At 40.7% G+C, this 22,434-nt stretch overlaps 1 protein-coding gene and 1 long non-coding RNA gene across 3 annotated transcripts; one reads left to right on the top strand and one right to left on the bottom strand.

The window, feature by feature from the left end:
• Positions 1-5,663: 5,663 nt before the first annotated feature.
• LOC113019533 (uncharacterized) lies at positions 5,664-15,018 on the bottom strand. Of its 2 annotated transcripts, XM_026163284.1 has the most exons (5): positions 14,158-15,018; positions 11,952-11,976; positions 8,367-8,536; positions 8,102-8,237; positions 5,664-6,554 (listed from the first exon to the last, which is right to left on the bottom strand). In XM_026163284.1, the coding sequence occupies exons 1-5, from the start codon at positions 14,631-14,633 to the stop codon at positions 5,811-5,813; spliced, it is 1,551 nt and encodes a 516-aa protein (XP_026019069.1). In that variant the 5' UTR covers positions 14,634-15,018; the 3' UTR covers positions 5,664-5,810. The 2 variants fall into 2 exon arrangements, with proteins under 2 accessions (XP_026019069.1, XP_026019068.1); XM_026163283.1 differs by lacking the exons at positions 11,952-11,976; positions 14,158-15,018 and adding an exon at positions 10,723-11,343.
• Positions 15,019-15,225: 207 nt separating this feature from the next.
• Positions 15,226-16,027, top strand: LOC113019562 (uncharacterized). The gene is made up of 2 exons (XR_003272048.1): positions 15,226-15,606; positions 15,725-16,027. It is a non-coding gene; the product is annotated as an uncharacterized LOC113019562 (long non-coding RNA).
• Positions 16,028-22,434: the final 6,407 nt, after the last annotated feature.

Genomic DNA, 22,434 nt, shown 5'->3' with positions numbered 1-22,434 from the left:
TTTGACCAACCAGTGATCAGACAATAAATTTAGTTATTAATATAGTAAATTGTGAGATGCTTTCTGCATTATTGGTGCAGCACAAGTAATTTACTGTATGAAGGAAATTCTCTTTTGTGATAATATTTTGAACATGCATTTCTGTTGTCCTGTCAACTTAGTGGGTTAATAGCTGATTTGCAAATTAGTTGATTGTTACTAGATCAGGGAAGGATGACAGTATTATAAAACAAGTGAATAAGATGTAGCAGAGGGTAGTTTCCTGTTTCTGATGTATGGGTGAAGCTTGCACCCAGATACACACTCTGATTACACGAGAACAAACTTGTTTTGTGAAATACATGATGACATGTTACACGTTTTATGTTTGGGGACGAAAAAAAAGGAAAGAAAAATTAAATGAAATGATTGGGTCTGTGAAAATGAAAAATAAGTTTAAAAAAAAAAGCACAGACCTGGGGAAGAAATCCACATTCCTGTGATAAAACATTGATATGAAGTGTTTAGGAAGCTTTTAATGGTGAACATTTGTGTTGTGTGAACTCTGCAGCTGCTAATGAAAAACATTTTCTCTGTGTATTTAGCAGGTGAAACTAGGTCAGTTGGCCCCAGACTTTCCAGAATTGGAAATATTCAGGAGCACTTGTGGGCAACCAGTAAATATGATGTGGGGAAAATGAACAAAGGTAGTGACACTTAAGTCTGATTTCAGACCATGTAAGCATCAGTTGTTAATTAAAGCCAGAAGCAGTGACTGCAGCAAACAACCTAAACCTAACTGGCAGAATCAGCCAGTTAGAAAAAGAAAAACAACCTAAACCTAAGAGAAAGACTGTTTTTTTTTTTGTTTTTTTTACACTTAGACATGTCCGGGCCTAAAATCTTTTTTGTTTTTGTAACAGTGCACTTAGGGAAAAACCTGCCAGGTATCATCCCTCTGGGTGTGATATTTTGTGTGTTGATGTTAAAAGCAGGCCTGCAAGATTGGGAGCAAAAGTGCTATAAAATACTTTAATTGAGAGCAAATATAAGGTGAGCTTCTCAAGATTACAATTGGCTTCTGAGAAAATTCACCTACATAAGATGCTGACCATATTAGATGGGAAATCCTGTGTTTAAAAGGATTGTAGCGATTCAATCCATTTCAAAAGCAAGAAGAATTGTTTTTGTTTTTGGAATGATGAAATATTGCTGTCAGTGGACATTTAAATTTGTGTGCTGTTTTCCACTATCAGCAATGATCGTTATGAATGCATGTGATTGGTATAAATGCAAATGCTGTGGCTGGACTGATGATGTGGACTAAATGTGACCGACTTGAAATTCAGAAGACGGTAACTATTCTAGGATTGGTCACTTTTAATGCCTAATCCACCCAAACAGTGAAAAAAAGGGTGGATGTGGGTGTTTTTGTTTGCTTGTTTTTGCAGAAGCAGAAGGATGACAGAGACCAGAGGAGGAGAGACTGTAGGTTTACATGAGTGTGGGCAGACTTAACCCTTTAGCTGCTACTTTTCTGTTTTACTGATTTTGTGTGAAGAACACTGTTTTTACTGGCTGCTTGTTGGTTATAGTAACACTCTGTATTGTTGGAAAATGTCAAATGTTAGAAGTTGGCAGAAAGCATAGCGGCCTTGAAGAGCGTGCAGAGAAGGCCAGCCCACATCAGCAGCAGTTAAGCTATGCTCTGATGAACGGCTTTCACCCACCCACTGCTGACTTCATTAGGAAACAAAATTTTAATCAAAACACAGACGGGTCCGTTGAATGCATGAATTGGGCCCGCCATGTGCTACTCCGGAGGAGACGCCCTGATGTTGCATTGGCAATGATCTAACTAACCCTTTTCTTTAAGAAAGGAGCCTAGTTCTGATGAGTTGACTCATGGGAGTGTCGATGCGTCAAGAGGAGGAATTCCAGGTTTAACATGAAACAATGTTTTGTGTTTTCCATGAGTTTTTCATGACGATTTTCTCCACGGCTTTTTACTGTGACTTGTGGGATTAACATGTTATGGACAGGTGGTGCACTTATGTTCAGATGAGGGTTTGAAAACCTATAAGTGAAGTTCACTAAACTGAAAAGAAAAATGTGGTTTGATGATGGTTGAAATGTCTTCCAAATGGTTAGTTTTTCCTTCTAGTAGGGAGATACAGGTGCAGTGGCCAGAGTATTGCTGGAAGAAATCATCCCAAGGGTGGAATCTCCAGAGATTGAGACTGGGTGCTGATCAGAAGTCTTCAGAGACCCAGCGAGAAGTAAGAAACATTCATGGCAGAGCTGAAAGCCCAGGCAGTAGTTGAGGTCAAAGGTCGTGCGGTTTGGGGCCCTACTAGTCATTATGAGAAGGTTCCAGAACCACAGCAATAACCATAAAGCTGCATTGGAACGAGAGGGTGAGGGGTGAAAAGAGCGCCCTCCTCCAAAAAGAGCATGCCAAGCTCCAACTCAGCGACTGCAGAGCAGACTCTGTGGCACCTAAGAGGGATCATGAATGCAGATGACACCTTATTAAACAATCAGGCAGTTGTGCCGGAAGTAGTTCCGTGTGGTTTTGTGTTAAGGGGGTCGTTGGTGTGACATTTCTAATCATCTTATAACTGATATGCATTTACATGACTGTGAACATCACAAACTCTGTTAGAGTCCTGAGCAGAAGTGACTGGAGTAGTTTTAGCATGCACGTTTTACAGCAACCTAACTAATAATTATTTGTGTATATTTTGTAGACTGATTTTCTAGCATGTCAGTTCCTGATGTGTAAGTGCATTAGGCCCTCACTGTCCGAGTAAACATAGTAACAACAGTTGTGAGTTCTTTTGACATGTGTACTCAGCTTTGACATGTTGTTTGACACCCTAAAGTAGGATTTTGGGTTCATCACATTTCAGTGAGGGATTTTGATAGGTCTCAAACATGCTGGAAGCACCTAAAGAATGAGGTTGTTCTTCTAGAGTTAAATGTGGTTGTTTTGGTTTCCCCAATCACTGATGTGAGGACAGTAAAGATAATTGCAAATGCCTTTGAGAGGGTTTACACTGTTTAAATGGGTCTACAGTAGTAAAGAGTACAGCACAATGCATAGATAGAGAGGAAAGATCGATCTCTCTGTTGTAAATTTAGCTCAGAAGTGTTTGATATATGTTGGCTGTGTGGAAATTCATGGCTACTTCTGGGTTTTACCCCAGACTTTGGGAAGCACTAACTTTGAAGTTAGTTTATGTTTGTGGTATTCACTTAGGTACAAATATAGTCGCTGTCCTTTATGGCAAACATCTGGACAGAGCAAAGCAAATGGCACAAAGGAGTGTGTGTGATGTTTGGTGATGCATGTGTGCTTCAATTCCTAATAACACTGGGGAATAGGGTCTTTTACAGAAACCATTAATAAATTGGGAAACATGGGTTGATGGATTTAACCCGCAGAGTTGAGGGATGTCATCTCTACAGTTTTAAGAGTGTTCAGCTCCAAATTGTGCTGACTGCACCAGAGTACCAGCCGCTCAACTTCCTGCCGGTATGCAGACTCATCACCATCCTGAATGAGGCCAATGACAGTGGTGTCATCTGCAAACTTTAGGAGTTTGACAGCCGAGTTCTTGGAGGTGCAGTCGTTAGTGTAGAGGGAGAACAGTAGTGGTGAGAGGACACATCCTTGAGGGGCACCAATACTGAGGGACCGAGTTTCAGAGGTGATCTCCCCCAGCCTCACTTGCTGCTTTCTATCTGTCAGGAAGCTGGTGATCCACTGACAGGTAGCTGGTGACACGCTGAGCTGGGAGCGTTTGGAGGAGAGAAGTTCAGGCACAATGGTGTTAAAAGCCGAACTAAAGTCCACAAACAGGACCCTGGCATAAGTTCCCGGGCGGTCGAGGTGTTGCAGAATGTAATGCAGCCCCATGTTCACTGCATCATCCACCGACCTGTTTGCCCAGTAGGCAAACTGCAGAGGGTCCAGCTGGTGGCCTGTAATGTCCTTCAGATGGGCTAACACCAGTCGTTCGAAGGATTTCATGACCACAGACGTCAAGGCGACGGGTCTGTAGTCATTCAGTCCTGTGATGGTGGGTTTCTTGGGAATAGGGATGATGGTTGAGCGTTTGAAGCAGGAGGGAACTTCACACAGCTCCAGAGATCTGTTGAAGATGCAAGAAAAGATGGGAGCCAGCTGTTCAGCACAGGTTTTGAGGCAGGAGGGTGAGACACCATCTGGTCCGGGGGCTTTCCTGGGCTTCTGTTTCTGAAATAGTCGGCTCACATCCTCAGTGTGTATTCTGAGTTTCAGGGAGGAGGAAAGGGGGGTGAGAGGTGTGATGGAGGTTGTTGAGTCTGGATCGGAGAGGGTGGTGGTGGTCGTTGAGACTCGAATGGGGAGGGTGGTGGTGGTCGTTGAGACTGGATTGGAGAGGGTGGTGGTGGTCGTTGAGACTGGATTGGCGAGGGTGAGGGTGAAGGGGGGAGAGGTGGAAGATGTGTTGGGGGTCAATTCTGAAGCGGCCATCTGCTCTGGTCGCAGCAGATGGCCGCCCCTCCCTGAGCCTGGTTCTGCCGGAGGTTTCTTCCTGTTAAAAGGGAGTTTTTCCTTCCCACTGTTGCCAAAGTGCTTGCTCACAGGGGGTCATATGATTGTTGGGTTTTTCTCTGTATCTATGAAGCGCCTTGAGGCGACTTATGTTGTGATTTGGCGCTATATAAATAAAATTGAATTGAATTGGGGAAGGGAGGGTGAGGCGGGGAGTCTGTCCGTCTCAAACCTGCAGTAAAACACGTACCATGGTCACGCAGTCTATTCTTGAAAATATTTTGTGCATCTTCATTTTTATTTACGGTTCCACATGTGGCAAAAGTTTTGTGTTGCCTTAACTTACACCCTGTAAATTTAATAATCTATACTTCAAACGTGGGGATGGAGACTACTTTTTGTTTTTATTTGCTGACATAACCAACTCTGTCTAAAAATAAACCTCTGACATGTTTAAACATATGAAGAATGGGATGTAGTATCCTCTAACTACTTGGTTAAAATAGTGTTAGAGAAATAAACATATTCTTATAGCAATGTGCATCACTGTAGTTATAAAACATGAACCATCTAAAATGGTCCCACCAATGTGTAGTCCTACTTAGAATAATCCTTTAATTGTCCCACAAGGGGAAATTTGGTTGTTACAGCAGCCACTTGCACAATCACTTCTGCGTTATACTTATCCCTGCCCCACTGTTTCTGCAGTGGTTAAACAGTGGCGATGTTCTACACCCGCTGCCTACAAGAGCTCCCAAAATTGAACAACTGCCAGAAAATTAGATAAAGGATTTACGTTATATGCTGCATCACAGATGCACAACTACGAGGGTAAGAAAACAGAAATTAACCGACAAAAAATAACGTTGGCTAACGTCAAATTTAAACATTGCGTTACTCCTCTCTGCTTTATCACACCTAATTTGACTGGTCAGATAGTTTAATCAACATGTGTTTGGGTGATCAGAAGCAAATATACATCAAGTTAATACTGCAAACATACAACATCTAAATGTCTGTGAATGACTGAGAACCAGTCACCCAGGTCATTGTAGTCAAAGGAGCTTTCAAAGAAAAGCGTCTGGACTTCTTTAAGTTTCTACATTTAATGAATTTTTAAAAAACATTTTACTGTTGTGTGAAATCAATAAACTCTTATTTTAGCAAAAATATCAAAAACATATTACACACTGAATGTTTTCAGAACTTATTTACATAGTAAGTATTTAAAGCTCCATGTCTAGCATAAGTTACTTGCACTGCTGTCTTGGGACAACTCCATCTCGTCTCACTTAATCCGTTTTTTAACTAATGCTGTGTTCTGGTAATTTGACAGCATACATGCTACTGCAAACAGTTGGTTGATATTGTAAACAGGTGACATGGTGATGATGCCATCAAAAAGTTTGTTCTGTTTGATCCTCCTAATGACTCGCTCCACATGCAGCCCGAGTCTGACTGTGGCCTGCATCTCCTTAACCTGGTTCTTCTTCTGCTTAGATACAAAAGGGGGGCGGTACACTTTGCATTTACAACAATCTGTGATCAGGAAGCCCTTATCCACCATCACTGCCATGTCTTCAGTCAACTTCTCAGCAATGCCTGATTGTTTGAATAGTTCCTTGTCACTAACCGAACCTGCGTACAGATCAGAGATGAATGTGACTGGACCATGTGGAGCTATGCCAACCAGGGCTTTCATCGTGCAGTGGGATTTGTATGAAGAGTACGTTTCACTCTGGAGAAGTGGTGAGGATGGTGTCTGACACCTCAGCTCTGTACAGTCAAGGATCACCTGGGTGTCTGAGAAACCTTTGAATTCTTTAGGGAGGTAAGCTTGCACTTCTGCACGTGTAAGCCAGATGCACTGAGACCCCAGTGCAGTGGCAAGAAAACTTGTCCATGTTGCAATGATGCTGCTCACTGTGGACTGGTGTATGTTGAATCGATGAGCCAGGTCCCTCTCCTTCAGACCAACAGACAGGAAAACCAGGAAAAGAAAGAACTCGTCGATTGGCTGGAGCAGCTGCCTCTGAAAGGTTGAAACAAAAGGGAAAATGTTACTCCTTAATCTATGAACTAGTAAGATCATGCTTTTCTTGGCTAAATGTTTTGTAAGATAAGACAGGATAGACCCTTATTAGTCCCACACGTGGGAAATTTGTTGAGTTACAGCAGAAAGTGGCAAAAATTCAGAAAAACAATGGGATAGGATAAGAATAAGACACTGTGTACAATAGAATAAAATGCTACGCTGTCAATGTAATTGGTTGTTGTAATGGTTATGCATATCATATCGTACATTTTTAATTTTTCTACAAAATAGTTGTTTTTATTATCTTTATATACATACTGCAAATGTGTTCATACGAGTTGGCACTCCATCTCTTGAAGGTCAAAAGCTAAGTTCAACGTGACTGTCTGGACTGATTATTGTAGGAATGATGTAGAGTGCAGAGGGTTGCTTGCAACACGCTCACACACACATGATTACAGGGATATTCTCTGGTTCAGAGGGCCAAATAATATGTCTGCAAGTAGCAGTGGGACAGAATTAAATAATCAAGAAATAATCAAAACTAGGTGGGGAGGTGTTTTTCTTTTCTCTCTTACAGAGGAGAGAGCAGATACCAGAGGAGGTCACAAATGTACAAGGAAGATTCGCAGGGAGACAGCAGGACTGCCATCTCTGTGTGAGAGCACGATAGCCATGACAATCTTTGTTATTGTCTCACTATATAAAGTTGTGGAGGGTTATCCTTTTTGTGAACCAGATGCTTGATCTCACATAGAGGTCCACAGCGCTGTGTAAACTTGTAATTTGAATTGCTAACACAAATTAAATCTTTTTAAATGACAGAACGTTCTCCTGAAATTCCTTCTGAACACACACACAACAGTACCATGGAGTATGGAGCCCCGCAAGGAACATGGGGGAAAAAAAAAAAATTAAGATTAACTTTTGCAAGATCTCGCAAAAGTAAATCGGGATCTCTCAAAAGTAGGTAGCATTTGAAGGCCAAGTTGGCGTATCCTTCGTGACCCAACCTATCCGAGAACTCATACCAGCCAATCAGTTTCCAACAATGGCAGCAGCTACTTAGTTTTAATATGACTCTTTCTGGGTCACAAAATAAACTTTTAAGATATTTTCAGACGTGAATGTAGCTGTGTAAACTTCAAGTATCTGCTCAGTTTATCAAGACATCACATATTTGCAAAAGTGGTAATTTTTTTGTTTTTGAAGATGTCTGTTACCCACCAGCTGAAAGCTAACAGCAGGTCGAGGCCCACTACAGCCGGGGGGAACACCGCACTCCAGGCACATCATGCCTCGACCTCCTAGTCGGCTTTGAGCTGGCGGCCCTCCGAAGGATGCAGCCAAAACATTTGCCAGATCTCGCAAAAGTTCATCTTTATTTTTTTTCTCCCATGTCATGAACACAACAGAACGATGGGGAAAACAGGTGCTGTAGTACACAGATTTAAGTATGCAAAGGATGCTGAGCCCTTTAGGATCTACATAAACACAATGCCATCGCACCTCTAGTTCCAACTACCAACAAAGCCATAGCCTACCGCTTGTGTGCGTGCAGGTGTCAACACTTCTTCGTCCGTGTTGGCAGCTGACTTGGCTCTTGAAGCCCGGATCATTTTATAGATGCAAGGCTCAATCAAAACCCAGAATGCCATCAAATGATTATAGCTTGGAAATCTATTCACAAGAGAGACAAACATCGTGTCAATCATTAATTAACATCACTCATGAAACATACAGTCAGCAGATAAAAAGTAAATATCTGTTGTTTTCATGAAGACTGGAAACACTTGAACTTCGATGTACCTGGTATAGAATTGGATGTCAGTGTCAGAGCCAGCAAACCGCTGTAACCCAAACTCTCGCTGGACACGTAACTCCTGTATTTCCTTCCTCAGACTCTCCACATCTTTGGACAGGTCTTCTGCTGATGGCTCAGGGACTGAGCAGTAGTCATGATCTCTTGTAACGCTGTGCTGTTGAGAGATATTTTCAGGCAAGAATGTAGCTATATGAACTTCAAATAGCTGCTTGATTTATCAAGATGTCACATATTTGCAAAAGTACTCTGATGTTTTCTGAGACATCTGTTACCCACCAGCAATAGCTGACCGGGAGGTCAAGGATCACTACAGCTGGTGAGATGAGTGAAATCCCAGCATATCATTTTTAAACCACCCGTGGTCTTTTGCTACTCAGGTTAAACATGATATTTAAGTCTCTTAGGCAACTTCTAAATTTTAATGTTGGGTTTAATTTAGTGTTTTATTTGTTCCTGAGTCAGTTTGGCTGAGATTAAAGTTCAGCTTCATAACTGGACAGTTTTATTTAACACTGAAATCTTACTTAGAGAGCTGTGATTGTATTTTGAACTACACCCATCATATCCCCTGATGTAAAATGTTCTGTTTTTGTTTAAACAGCTGACTCTGAATTAAATACACTAAAAACTCAAGAGGAATCATTTTCACTGGGAGCAAAAGCAGCATGCTAATGCATGGAGATCCTGACTGCTCCAGTCAGCAGATTATATTTTAAATACTTGATTATATTTTGATTATATTATAAATACTTATATTTATAATATTATATTTTAAATACTTGCGGGGGAGAAGGCTTACTACAGAGGAGCTGTCGGTTATATTAATGGCAGTCGCGTTCTGGCGGATGGTTGAAAAGTGTTCACTCTTACTTGTTCTCTGAACTCTACATAAAGAGGGACGTTTGACAGTTTTGAATGTGATGGGAGGTGCCAGCACCGCTGTTCTTTCACCTTTTTCTAAACAGGAAAGTAAACTAACTTTTTCTCTTTTTTCTATTCAAGTTTGATATTCTTAATATTTTGAACTCTATTTTTGTTTATTTTTAATGCTACGCACATGTTTATCCTTTGTGTCGTTGAATGTTAAAGGTCTCAGGGATAACGTTAAAAGAAAAGCAATGTTTATGTTTATCAAAGGGCTAAAAGCTAATTGCACCTTACTACAAGAAACTCATTCAAGTGACGCTGATGCCACCTTCTGGTCAAATGAGTGGGGTGAAAAATCCTCTTCGGCCACTGATCCAACCACTCTGCTGGAGTAGCTCTCTGTTTCTACCAATGTCCAGGGAAGGTCGTGACTTTTCAGGCTGATGATTCAGGACACTGGCTGGTAGTTTTATTGAATATTGATGGTTCATTTGTGATTCTAGTAAATGTTTATGTCTAGATCTGTGGTTGGGCTCGATATGTTATAGATATGTTTCACATGTTTCTATCTCAGCAGCCCCGTTGACAGATCACAGTATTATTATTCTTAAACACCAATTTAAAGGAAAGGCATGCAATAATAAATTTTTAAGGACAATTTTCCCTTCGCAACTAAAAAGAAAAAAATGGTTAGAGACTATTATTTGAAGTTTTTGACTAAATATCTTTCTTTTTCAAGTCCACCTAAAGCAAAAGAAAATCACTTTAAAATTATAAATGCCATATATCTGTCCAATGACTATCTTCACAAGAAATTAAATATAGATACGAACGCATGCACTTTCTGTAATACTGATATTGAAACTACTGCATCTTTTTTTTATTCATGTGAAAGTTCCAGATCTTTTTGGGATGATTTTCTGTACTGGTTAACCTCTAAAAACATTGACTGCCCTTCTCTAACCTTTCAAGTAATTAGATTTGGATTACAAACCGAAAAAAAACCCCCAAAACTTATTTATAGTAGCAAAATTTTTCATTCACAAATGTCGCTTCATGAAAATTACTCCGATTTTTGTTGGCTTTAAAAATGAAGTCCTGCTGTGGAAGGCTTCATTAGACAAGTGTAACTTAAAGCTCACACCTTACTTGAATTTTTGATGCAGCTTTTCAATTGATATAGCTAGATTGTATGTGCGTACTTTTGTTTTTACTTTTATATGATAGGTCACCTTACTGTACTTTTATGCTGCTTTATGGTATTTCTGTCCTATAATATTCTTTAAATGTTCTTTGTTTGACGACTGCTTTGTTCTTAACCACTTATAACTGTATATAACTTTTTGTTGACATGTAAAATAAGCGCTGTATTGTTATTTTTTGACAATAAAGGGAAAAATTGTACTGCTACATCGGACTTATCTCAGTCTGGGTTGATGCATCAGTTTCACTTGAAGAACACTGAACACTCACGGATACTTTAGTAGCTTCAGCTGCTTCATTGCTTGTCTCCTCCATAACTGACACGGTGTCTGATTGGTCACCATCATCCACGAACATGTTGGCTACTGTAGAAGCGGGTTGTTGTTTACAACCATCCCGGAAACTGTTTAGCATCTCTGGTCTTAGGCGTTTCTTAGCGCGGTTTTTACTCGCTTTTCCCAGACCCGTGGTCTCCTCATAGCGAAAAATTGTCGGGACTGCATTTGATTTTAGTCTTCGCTTATAACCAGAAGCACCTGTGAGCTCTTTTATCAACCGTGGTCGACTAAATGCCTCAAACGCATCAGGGCTAAAGTGGCTAGAGCACAGCCGCGGGTCTTTGGGGAGTTGTACTCGACCGCAAACATCTTCCCATTGCTTTCTTCTTGTTTTCTCATGAGGAAAGCTGTGCAGACTTACATCTGTTCCTTTGTTGAGCTTCGACTGGAAATTACAACCGAAAGCTGCACAATGCGGCATAGTAGTTCCTCTCCTGCAACAACAGGTTAGCTGAACGAAAGCGCCTGCCCACAACCAATATACATCATCGTCCCAGAATGCATTGCGTGAACAAAAACATGGCCGCTCCCAAGGCTTCAAAATAGTTTTAAACAACAAAGATTTAATGGATAACGAGAACATTTTAGTTATTTTCAACAATGTTTATGTAGTGGAGATAATTTGTAACATATTTAGAGTAACTTGACATAATAGTCGGGATTCCTTTTAAGAACAAAGAAGGAAAAACTGTGAAAGAAATCCTGTTTCTGACCAGAGCTTTCCTCCTGACGCTCAGACGACCACATTTTATTCATACCTGATTTCACTTCAAGCTTCTCTTTCTTTTGATTTATGTAACACAGTACACACAGAGGCCAGCCAAGTGAAATTAACAGTGTGTTGTGACCACATGGGGTAATTGGGATTATTATTATTTTTTGTATTATGTTTAGTTGTTGTCCCTGTGGTTTTCCCTTTAGTTTTTAAAATGGTTTTCTCAGTGTCTCTATAGGCTCGGCTGTCTCTCATTTGGGGAGTTTGTTGAGTTATGATATGATTTTGCTAAGCATTATTTTTGAAGGAGTTCTGTTCAGCTGACCTCTTTTATGGGTCCACTTATTTCTTAAAATAGCTTATTTTTCGGTGATTGTGTATATTGACATTATTTTTGTCATTTTGGGGGTATTGCAAAAGCCACATTTTATAAATTACACCCGTACCTGTGCACCCTTGGCTTCAGGGTCCCTGAAAAGTAAGAAAAAAAAGTAAGAAAAAACAAAACAAAATCCCATGTCACATTAATCTTTTGTTCTTTTTGTGACTGGACATTCAAAGGTGTCTCACATAACAAGAAAAATAACAATGATAAAACTTTCAGATACTTCACCTTGTTTTCTTAACAAGTTGAATGTTTTAAGTCATGTTAATTTATAAATTTGTTAGTTTCAACAAATCTCTAATATTAACCTCACTTTAACCTTTAACGGCTCTAATAGACTGTGTGTGCGCCTTGGCATTTGCTACTTCCAGTGGGGAAACTCCCGTAGAGCACTTCGTTTCCGGTGTGATATTCGTGCCTTGTTTATGGTCAAACTTTCCAAAACAAGTTAACCCAATGGATGAATCATGCGGCGATTTACATATCTCGGCCCCCTAGACACAGTCTGTTTGACCTGCTCCCCTCAGGCAGGAGGCTCCGGTCCATTCGCACCAGAACCTCTCGCCATAAGAACAGTTTCTTCCCCTCTGCTGTTGGACACATGAACAATAACCTTATGACTGTTCCCACCACTAACACATGACCCTACGCTGTGTTGACTGCATCATTCCATGTTTGGCACTGATCACCACCTGCACTCATGTGTATATATCATGTATATATCTATCTACGTAGCACTTTTAATTCTTATTCTTACTTTTATTTTTTTCATGTCTATTTAAGCGCAATTTATGACAGTATGTTTGCACTGAAGCACCGCAGCAATTTCCTAATGTTGTAAACCTGCTCAACATTTGGCAATAAAACCCTTTCTGATTCTGATTTACATATCTCGAGATGCCTTGGGCATTTACCATTTATATATCTGTAGATGATGTTCATCGACTTGAACTCGATTATTCTACACCAAGAGCAGAACAATTAAAACTATATATTGGATTTGTGAAATGTTTAAATAAAGGTTCATTTAATACATTTTCATGCATCTGGACCACAGTAGAACAGATCTCATACTACTGTCCAATTTTGCTTTATTAGCCGTTCTTGCAACTTTAAACTTTGTGGGGGTTTTTCAGTTGTTCTCACTTCCAGCTACTTTACATCTGACCTGCATCCTGTGTAGATACCTTCATAGAGAGGACATTAAGTTAAACTCCTCTGAGATATTAAATTACACATTGTGCGACAGTAGGGGGCCCTGCATTGTTTAGCGTTTTTTTGTTTTTGTTTTTTTTGCATTAATGCAATTAATTAAATCTATGAATGAGATCCTTGGAAATTGGTCATAAAACTTGTGCAGAAAGCAAAGAAACACAAGATTAATCCAGGTTAAAAAAGCAGTACAGAGAGGGGGGAAAGCAGTGGCCAGGATTATAAGAGAATATGCATTTGCTGTTTTGGTCAGTATTTTAATATATAGTCAAAGTTAGCAGCCCTTTTGCTTTATATTATCTGCTCTTGATGGATTTAAGCTGTATTCCCTGGACCAGAGATCTGAGGTGACTTCAATCAACAGCTGATGGTTTGTGTTATTGTTGATAGTTAATATCGTCAACTAATAGGGTTCATTTGCTTCAATAAAGTGTATTTCATGTAATCAAATGCTTTTCGTCTGCTTTAAGGTGATCAGAATTTGACATTTGAGATGCTGTATCATTTAAAGCAAGTTCAAAGAAAGTGCTGAAACCTGTCTTTATTGAAGTTTCACAAATCACAGAAAGTTTTCATAAAATCGTTGTTTTGTTGTGCTTTTGTTCTGCTATCAGTGTGGAATAATCAAGTACAGGTTTGAAATGTCAGGGTTGTGTAGTTTTTGCTCTGCAGCAGATCAAACATGCTTTATCCATTTCCCTAATCGGAAGTTACAAAGGCAAACCAACTTCAGCCTCGTATTAAAATGCACATTTGTGTGGTAATGTTATAAAGCTGTTGTGAAATCTCGTATTAAAATGCACATTTGTGTGGTAATGTTATAAAGCTGTTGTGAAATCTGTTTATGTTGTCCTAGTAAGGCTACCATGAGGGCAGCCACTAGAGGTCGCTAGAAGACCGGTGTGTATATGTGTTTTCCAGAAATTGATGTAGCCACGTACACTGCTGCTTCAATTCAATTAAAAAGCGGTTCGTGCTTGAGAACCCTGCGTCTTATTGCCTCCGAACATGACAAAAGCCATGGGTCACTAGTTGAAAACTTGAGGATTTCTTACCTTGTATAGTCCCGACTGTCATCAGCTGATGTGGCAAATCGCTGCAGTCCCTGAGTCGACTGATAAGACCCGAGCTGCAGCCTGAGCTCGTCGAGCTCCCCTGATATGGTTTCATATTTAACGCGATGTTCCAAAACTCCAGGTCGCTCTGTCTTTTTCGAAAAATTATTCCAGTGGAATAACGACGGGACAACTTTGGGCTGAAGACAGCGCTTCCCAGAGGAAGACACGAAGATGTCTCCAGTCTCGAAATGCCGACTACACACTCTAGAGCTGGTGGTAACAATGAAGCCGTGCCTTCTGATTTTCATCAGCCATTGTGCGCGCAATTCAGGATCCTTGGGAAAGCAGTGGAAACTTAACATCTTGTTGAACCTCCCCCCAGCAGTGCACAGCGGGACACAGCAGTGGTGGGTGTTCCCGCCTTCTGCTCTTTGTAGCTTAACGCGATCTTTCCGTTTTCGTGTTTTGGACATGATTTTGGTGTCTATCTTCTTCGCAGTAGCGACAGATCGCAATATAAAGCTGCCGGAAATGTACAACTCTACATCCGGTCTTAAAACAGGAAGTTAGCGTTTTCTCGTTCACAGGGTCATTTCCTTTCCTCACCGATCTCCCTGCACCGAGCAGCAACAGGAAAAAACAAACCCTGCGCAGTCCTACAAAGCTAGCTTTAGTTCTTCGTTGTATTTCAGGTTTACTGGAGGCATTTTAATCGACCAAAGCGAGCGCGTGGAACACCTGGGTCCCTCCACGGACGGCGGGAGATTAATGGAGAGGCAAGTTTACACTGTTTGTCAAGATCAGCGCGGAAGCTTCCAAGAGGAGTTTGCATGTTCTCCCCGTGTTTGCGTGGGTTCCCTCCGGGTACTCCGGCTTCCTCCCACCGTCCAAAGACATGCAGCTTGTGGGGATAGGTTAATTGGATAATCCAAATTGCCACTAGGTGTGAATGTGAGTGTGAATGGTTGTCTGTCCCTGTGTGTTAGCCCTGCGACAGACGGGCGACCTGTCCAGGGTGTACCCCGCCTTTCGCCCTATGATAGCTGGGATAGGCTCCAGCGCCCCCCGTGACCCTGAAAAGGATAAGCGGAAGCGAATGGATGGATGGTTAAAAAACGGAACTGTAGACTGGCCGATGGTTTCCACACAGCCTACAGCAGATCTACTGCTCTAAAGAAAACAATCTCCCTTAGGTTGTGGTCACTAAATGACAAACAGGCGACCACGTGTCGTGTTCTCCACATACACAGAATATTATTATGAGCCTCTTTTCTTTTTCTTCACACATAAATCTTCCTGTCGCCTGGAGATCTTTTCCTAAAAGTCTTTGAGGTTTCAGAGCTGAGACATGAAGCTGTTGTTCCTGTTCTGGTGAGAACAGGTGGGTGTGTTCTGCCAGTCAGTTTGAGGTGGGAGGAGGGGGATCATCCTCCCTACCCTTTTTACGTGAGTACCCAGAGAGCTGGTGGCTTAAATGACTTGGATGTTAACAGAGAGCGTCTGTCCTGATAGCCGGTGTCTTTGGACCTTGGATTTATATTTTCATTGTGCCATCTGCACACAGACAGCCCGACTATGTTGCAGTTGTGTTGTAGTACAGTCCTCTACATGCTGCTGCTGGTCTGTGTTCTGGTCAGTGCATATGAAGGTAAGCTGTGTAGCTGCATGCTTGTTGTAATGTATGGAGTAGTTTGGGTGCATTTCTCTAAGGGATGGTCATGTGTCATATGTGCTTAGATTTGAGTGATATGGGAGCAAATTCCAGATGTTATAGTTTCAGATTTCATATCCATTAAAAATTAAATTGACTTCTAGACCAGGCATAAAGACAATATGAGCCCTCAGTGAGAATTTCAGGCAAGAAAAAGTAAATGAAGTTCAAGTTTCCTTAAATGGGACTGTGCTGTTTATCAAAACTTCTGTCAGCTTATTATTATTATTATTAAGTAGTTAAAAACATTGGCACAATTTCTGGAGATTCTGGCTGTGAAACAAAAAGAACAGTGCTGATGTGAACTCAAGGAAACCTCCCCCCCTGTTTAACAGCTCTGCTGCAAATACAGCAGCCGCACAGAACTTAGGGGGGTATGACTGTTCAACAGGAAGGGACACGAACACAAAACTGTAGCCTGACAAATTTGACCACAGAGCAAAAAAAAAAAACCCAAAACACTGTCTCACAACACGATCACTGTTGAGAATTTTTTCACTGTGCTGTGATAACTACTGTGAATCTGGAATTTTAAATATTATAAATATATATTTACACCATGTGTGTTCAAGTTTTGACACACTCAGAGTGAAACAGATCACCTGTTAGCTCATCCTGCACATGCACTCTTACAACCTGTTGAAGACAAACTTTATTGATAAAGTTTATTGATCAACTCTGGCCTGTTTCTATTTTCATACTGATCCTTTTAAATAATGTCTACATTTTTGTGTTCTGGTTCAAATGCATGTAAGCTTTTGTGACCTGTAACTTACTAATAAAGATAAAAGATGTTTGTTTGTTTGTTTGTTTTTTAAGTGAGATAAAACAATTCTGCATCATCATCTTTTATTGAGCAGACACCCGTGTTTATTGTGATGAATGGAGTACAGGACTGAACAAGACGTGTGTATTGAGTTGACAAGTGGCATCTAGGGAAAGAGTCACCTTTGTAATTTATGTCACAAAACCTCACTGTGTTAAATTTCAGCATGCTGTGTGAGCTGTACTGCCTGTGGCTCCGCAGGTGGTTCTGCTCCAGAAGTGAGCGATGCTGTTGATGTCGTTAACTTCTCATTTTGTTTCCTCTGTTTCAGACATAAACACCACAGCTGGACAGGATGTCACTCTGCCATGTCGAGCACCAAACAACAACATCAGAGCTGTAGAGTGGAGCAGAGCTGACCTGGGATCAGAATATGTCCTGCGGTTGTGAGGCCGGTTGGATGTGCTGCCATATTCTCTGAAACGCCTGTGGAGACGGCTTATGGTTGAGAAATGAACATTCAATGCACGGGCGACAGATCTGGTTGACATTCCTGCTGTCAGCATGCCAATTGCACGCTCCCTCATTGCTTGTGGCATCTGTGGCATTTTGCTGTGAGACAAAACTGCACATTCCAGGGTGGCCTTTTGTTGTGGGCAGTCTGAGGTACACCTGTGCACTACTCATGATGTCAGATCAGCATCCTGATGTGGCACACCTGTGAGGTGGGATGGATTATCTCAATATAGCAGATGTGCCCACTACCACACATTTGGACTGATTTGTGACCACTGTTTGGGAGGGATGGTTATATTGTGTATCTGGAATGAATTTTAGGTCTCTACGTCCATCCCATGGGGAATGGGAGCAGTAACAAAGGTGTTGCGTTTATATTTTTGTTGAGTGTATGACCACAACAAAGCGATTCATTATTGCTACATAAGGGCTCTCATACAGGACATCAGTTTCAGTCACGTGTCTCTGAAATTTGCTCTGACTAAATGAACATGTGAATATTGTCAGATTCTGTTATCTCAGAGGTTAAACTGAGGTCCAGAAGTGTCTGATGTGGTTGTAGAGCACTCTGAGAGAACATACAATTATGTTACATGATTTATTTATTGGACACAGAAGCACTGATTATTTTTCTCTGCTGTTATGAAGTGTTTAATGTTAAAGGTGAAATCAGAAGTTTCCACCTTTAAGATTGTGTGATCCTCTGATTACTCTGAAGTGCTGAGCTAAGCCATGCTGTGGTTTTACTCTGTGAAAGGGAAAGTTTGTTAACTCATGTTCGTGTTTTGAAAGTATTTGAAGGTATCCTGTAACCCGAGCTGTCAGACTCATGCAGATTAATGCTGAGAGTAAAATTGCTTCTTGCATGGATGTGACCATCTTTTATGTCATACCTTTCTTTCGTCTTTCTCAATCAATTTGGGGCCTTATTATTTCCTCTGCTGCACCTGTCTTCTGCGGCGTGCCTCAAGGATCTGTCCTTGGTCCCCTGCTCTTCTCACTGTATATGCTTCTCTTAGGCGCAATCTTTGAGAAGTACAACATCATTGTTATGCCAGTGACATACAGATCTATTTTGAATTAACTGATGATCGTTCCATGTCTGTGCACTGTTTTTGTGAGTGTATGTGTGAGGTCAAAGATCGGCTCTCTGGTAACTCCCTTAGCTTAAATAACAGGAAAACCAAAATGACAGTAATATCCCTCGTGGCCAACTCCGTGAGCCTTTGGTTCCTTGTTAGTGACCTAGGTGTGTTTTTTGGATAGCTTATTTAAATTTGACAAACAAGTGTCTTCTGTTGTCAAATTCTGCTTCCATCAATTGCGTCTTATTTGCAAGGCCAGACATTATGTCCCTCATAGGGACCTGGAGGGGCCTTTGTGACATCTAGGTTGGATTACTGCAACTCCCTTTACTTTGGTCTTAACTCTACTCTTCTCCATAGACTGCAGATTGTTCAGAATGCGGCGGCTCGTCTCCTTACTGGTACCGGGCAGTGTGTCTCTATTACCCCCATCCTTGCTGACCTGCATTGGCTTCCCGTTAAGTATCGCATTCAATTCAAAATCCTGCTGCTCACCTTTAGAACTATTAACAATATAGCGCCAAGTTACCTCAATGAACTACGTAGATCATACACCCCTGCTAGGGTACTAAGATCATCTTCCCAGTCACTTTTGTACCGTCGAGATCCCGACTGAAGACTAGAGGTGACCACATGTTTACCTTGGCTGCACCCGATTTGTGGAATAACGGGGAGGTTTTATTTTTTTAAATTTTAAATATTATTTATTTTGTTTTGGTGTTTTTAACGGCATCAACCTGCGAGCATGTTTGGTACTTTTCCATGGCCTTCATCTGTCTCTATTATTATATCTGACCCTCTTGTATGTTCAGCACTTTGGCATACCCCTGGTTGTTAAATGTGCTATATCAATAAAGTTTGTTGTTGCTGTTGTAATAAATGTTGAGCTAACGTTCATTAGTTTTTGTGCTAACAGGAGCCAAATGAACTTCCCTCAGTGGATAACCAGACGTCTTATAGTAAACTGGTCTACATTTGCATTTGTGACATTTGACTTGATAAACTGACGCCGTCAGAAGTTTTGAATGTGTTTAATTTTTAAGGTCAGTTTTAGCGCTGATACATTAACATATGTTTAGTCTAAACTGAATTCTTGTCTTCTTGCTGTAATGGAGCTGAACAAGCGTTAAAGAACAAACACACAAATGGAAACAATCATTCACAGAGAAATCGGTGAGGACAGTCTGATGTGTATCTCTTCATATCTGATAAAAGCTTTTAAATCAGGCATCTTATCAGGTATTTGTGAGTTTTCAACAATAAATAAAGATTTTGACAGTAAACTTTATTTTTAGGACAAGAAAGGCAACCACAGCCTGACCCAGGTTTACTTATCTGCTTATTTTATCAGTGGAGACTGAACATGTGGCTGTTTCACTGTTAAAAGTCTACAAATCTAGAACCACATCCATAACATTAAACATTACCTTTATTATTATGTCTATAGCATTACCATATTATCTTATATTAGAATAAAATTTAAACCAAAGGCTGGACTGTGATCACTGAAGTGGGACTTTTATTGTTCATAAACGTTCTCAGTAGATTGTTTGTGCTCAATTTCAAGTTAGGTTTTTCACACCTAATTTGAGTGTGTAGTTTTCATTATCTATAGTAAACTTCACAAGTACATCCTAAATGTAAACATGATATTGTTGTTATTCATGACATATAATTAACTTTGGTCCACATGACAGTTTCAGTCATGTGACCTTGAATTTCACTCTCTTCTCAGTGGAGGATTGTGAGCTCAGAGCTAACCGGGAGCTTTGTCTTCTGATGCACTGAAGATAATAACAAGGACAGAGGAGGCAAGGATAGAAGAGACAAGGAAACATACTTTTTAGTTATAGTTATTGTTGCAGATGTTTCTTGTTATTGTCTGTGTTGCTTTATTTATTCAAAACCGTAATCATCAAAACACAGTGACTCTTATGAACATTAAAGAGCTGATCTGAAATGTATTCTGTGCACTTTTCTGCAGAGCCTGATTTTATGATGAGAACAGGCGGCAGGTGGAGAACAGCAGGTGAGCGTAGTGGAGCTTTTAGCAAGTAGAGAGGTGGAGGACACAGACATAGAGTAAATCAGTTCAGACAGTGCATTAAAATAGGGGTCACAGTAGCACAGTTAGCAGGGTCTCACAGCTAATTAAGCGCTTTATTAACTCCTTTAAGCTTTTATTTTGCACTTTTAAATCTAATTTGTGATCATAGTGTAGCCATAATATTTATTTAAAACACATACAAATCTTTATTATAATGGTTATATTCCATTATTATATGAGTTGTGAAAAGTTCTGAACTGGATATGTAAAGATCAGAAACCTTCTCGGCTCATCTCGCATTCAAGATCATCACCTCGGCCACCTCTGGACTGTTTTCAGATCTCAGCAGACTTCCTGCCGTGTTCTCTTATACATTCAATGTGTCAGTTTTTTATTTATACAGCATCAAATCATAACAACACTCACCTCAAGGTGTGTTATATTGGAAAGTAGACCCTACAATAATACATACAGAGAAAAAAAATCGTATTCCTTATTAAAGGAAGCTTTGCAGCACCCACAGGCTCAGATTCAGCCTTCACAGCATCACGTGGCACCACTAGCTCTGAATCAAAGAAACTTGGATGCTGGTTTTCTGGATCCAAATGCTCATCTCATATACAAGGACACATCCATCCTGTTGTTTTGAGCTCAACGTGTTAAAGTGGCATCCACAATCAGCTGTGATGGTTTTCTGGTCTGAAAGACGTTAAAACAAAATTCAGAACAGACTGATGGAGGTGGAGCACTCTGTGATGGAGTAGCAGAAGAACAGTTGGAGGCTGTTAAATCTGCATTTGGTCCTCTGTGTTTTTTAAACAACTGAGCAAACAGAAACAGGTCTTAAAGTGGGGTATTGGCCTTTTTGTGGCTGTTATCGTGGGGTATTACTGAGGAGAAAGGTGGTGTGCTGCCACCTGTTGGTTGTGGTTTTTTAACTGATAGATTTAACTTCTAAAGGCTGCTTATGTAGAGGAGAGCAGTGTGTCAGGAGGCGGCCTGGAAGTAGGAGGACTCTTTGAAGAACTCATCCCTTTTATTTATAGGCTTATTTATCAGGCTTAAACAGGCTCATATGTTTCCTGCTTCTGTTTGATTGGCTCTTGTTGCTCAGGGGTGAGACTCTTTCTAATTTGTGCCTCCTGGTCTTCTCCGTCTTCCTGCCTGTTACCTGAAAATCAATCTCAGTGCTTCATGCTGAAGAATTTCTCATTTATATGATGGTTCTGGAGCACTGTTTGTATTCTAGTTGTAATTTAATGTTATTTAATTACCAGAGTTTAAAATGAAGCTCTGAGACGCTGATGTCTCGTTCTGTTGAGACTGTTTCCTTGACTCCTCTCTCCTTGTGTCCTTTCTGAGCTCCTCAGTGGGCCTTAGACACACTGGAGGGGTTTGTGCAGAATGATCCTCTGATAACAACATCACAGTTTGATAAATGTCAGCATCCAGCGTGTGCTATACGCACTCTGGTTTAGAAGATGTACATGAGTGAGGAGAAGCCTTTTACTAAACACACATCAGATTGTTCTCACTGATCGCTCTGATTATGAATAACACGATGACCTGAAGCAAGCTCAGAGGGTTTGCTGTGTGTTCTTTGGTGCTGATTCAGCAGGAATCAGTGAGAAAGTGCAAAAATAAATCTCTGTTAAACAGTCAACAGTCCAGTTTTTTATTTCTTTGCTTCTCCACTTCAGTGGCTCAGTGCATCAGATTCACGGGGAGATTAAAATCAAACAAATAACAGAATTAAACCAGGGAACAAATGAGGGGAAAGTTCTGCACCAGGCTGAACCCCATTACAGTCAGGCAGTGGTTGATGTATCGTTCACAGAAAATGTAAACAGGTGAACACAGACAGTACATGAGAGAAACTGCTGTAAGTGATCAAATCAACACATGTCGCACAACATTCCTCCTTCCTTGCACAATTTCCTCGAGAAACTGAGGAGAAAAAAGAACACCTCGACTGTTTCAGCAGCTCCTGGAGGAGAGGTGAGAAACAAACTAAATCTACACCAGCTTTTTTTTACTCTGATAACTTCAGGATTTCATGGCTGACTTCACACATGCACAGACAGCAACAGTATTTTTTAATACAGATCACAGCATTTATGCATTCATAATCTTGCAAAACACTAAACCC

Source organism: Astatotilapia calliptera, chromosome 3 (genome assembly GCF_900246225.1).
Source record: "Astatotilapia calliptera chromosome 3, fAstCal1.2, whole genome shotgun sequence".
In the NCBI taxonomy this organism is placed as follows: Eukaryota; Metazoa; Chordata; class Actinopteri; order Cichliformes; family Cichlidae; genus Astatotilapia; species Astatotilapia calliptera.
Note: the sequence above shows the minus strand (reverse complement) of the source record. Positions and strands in the feature narration are given on the sequence as shown.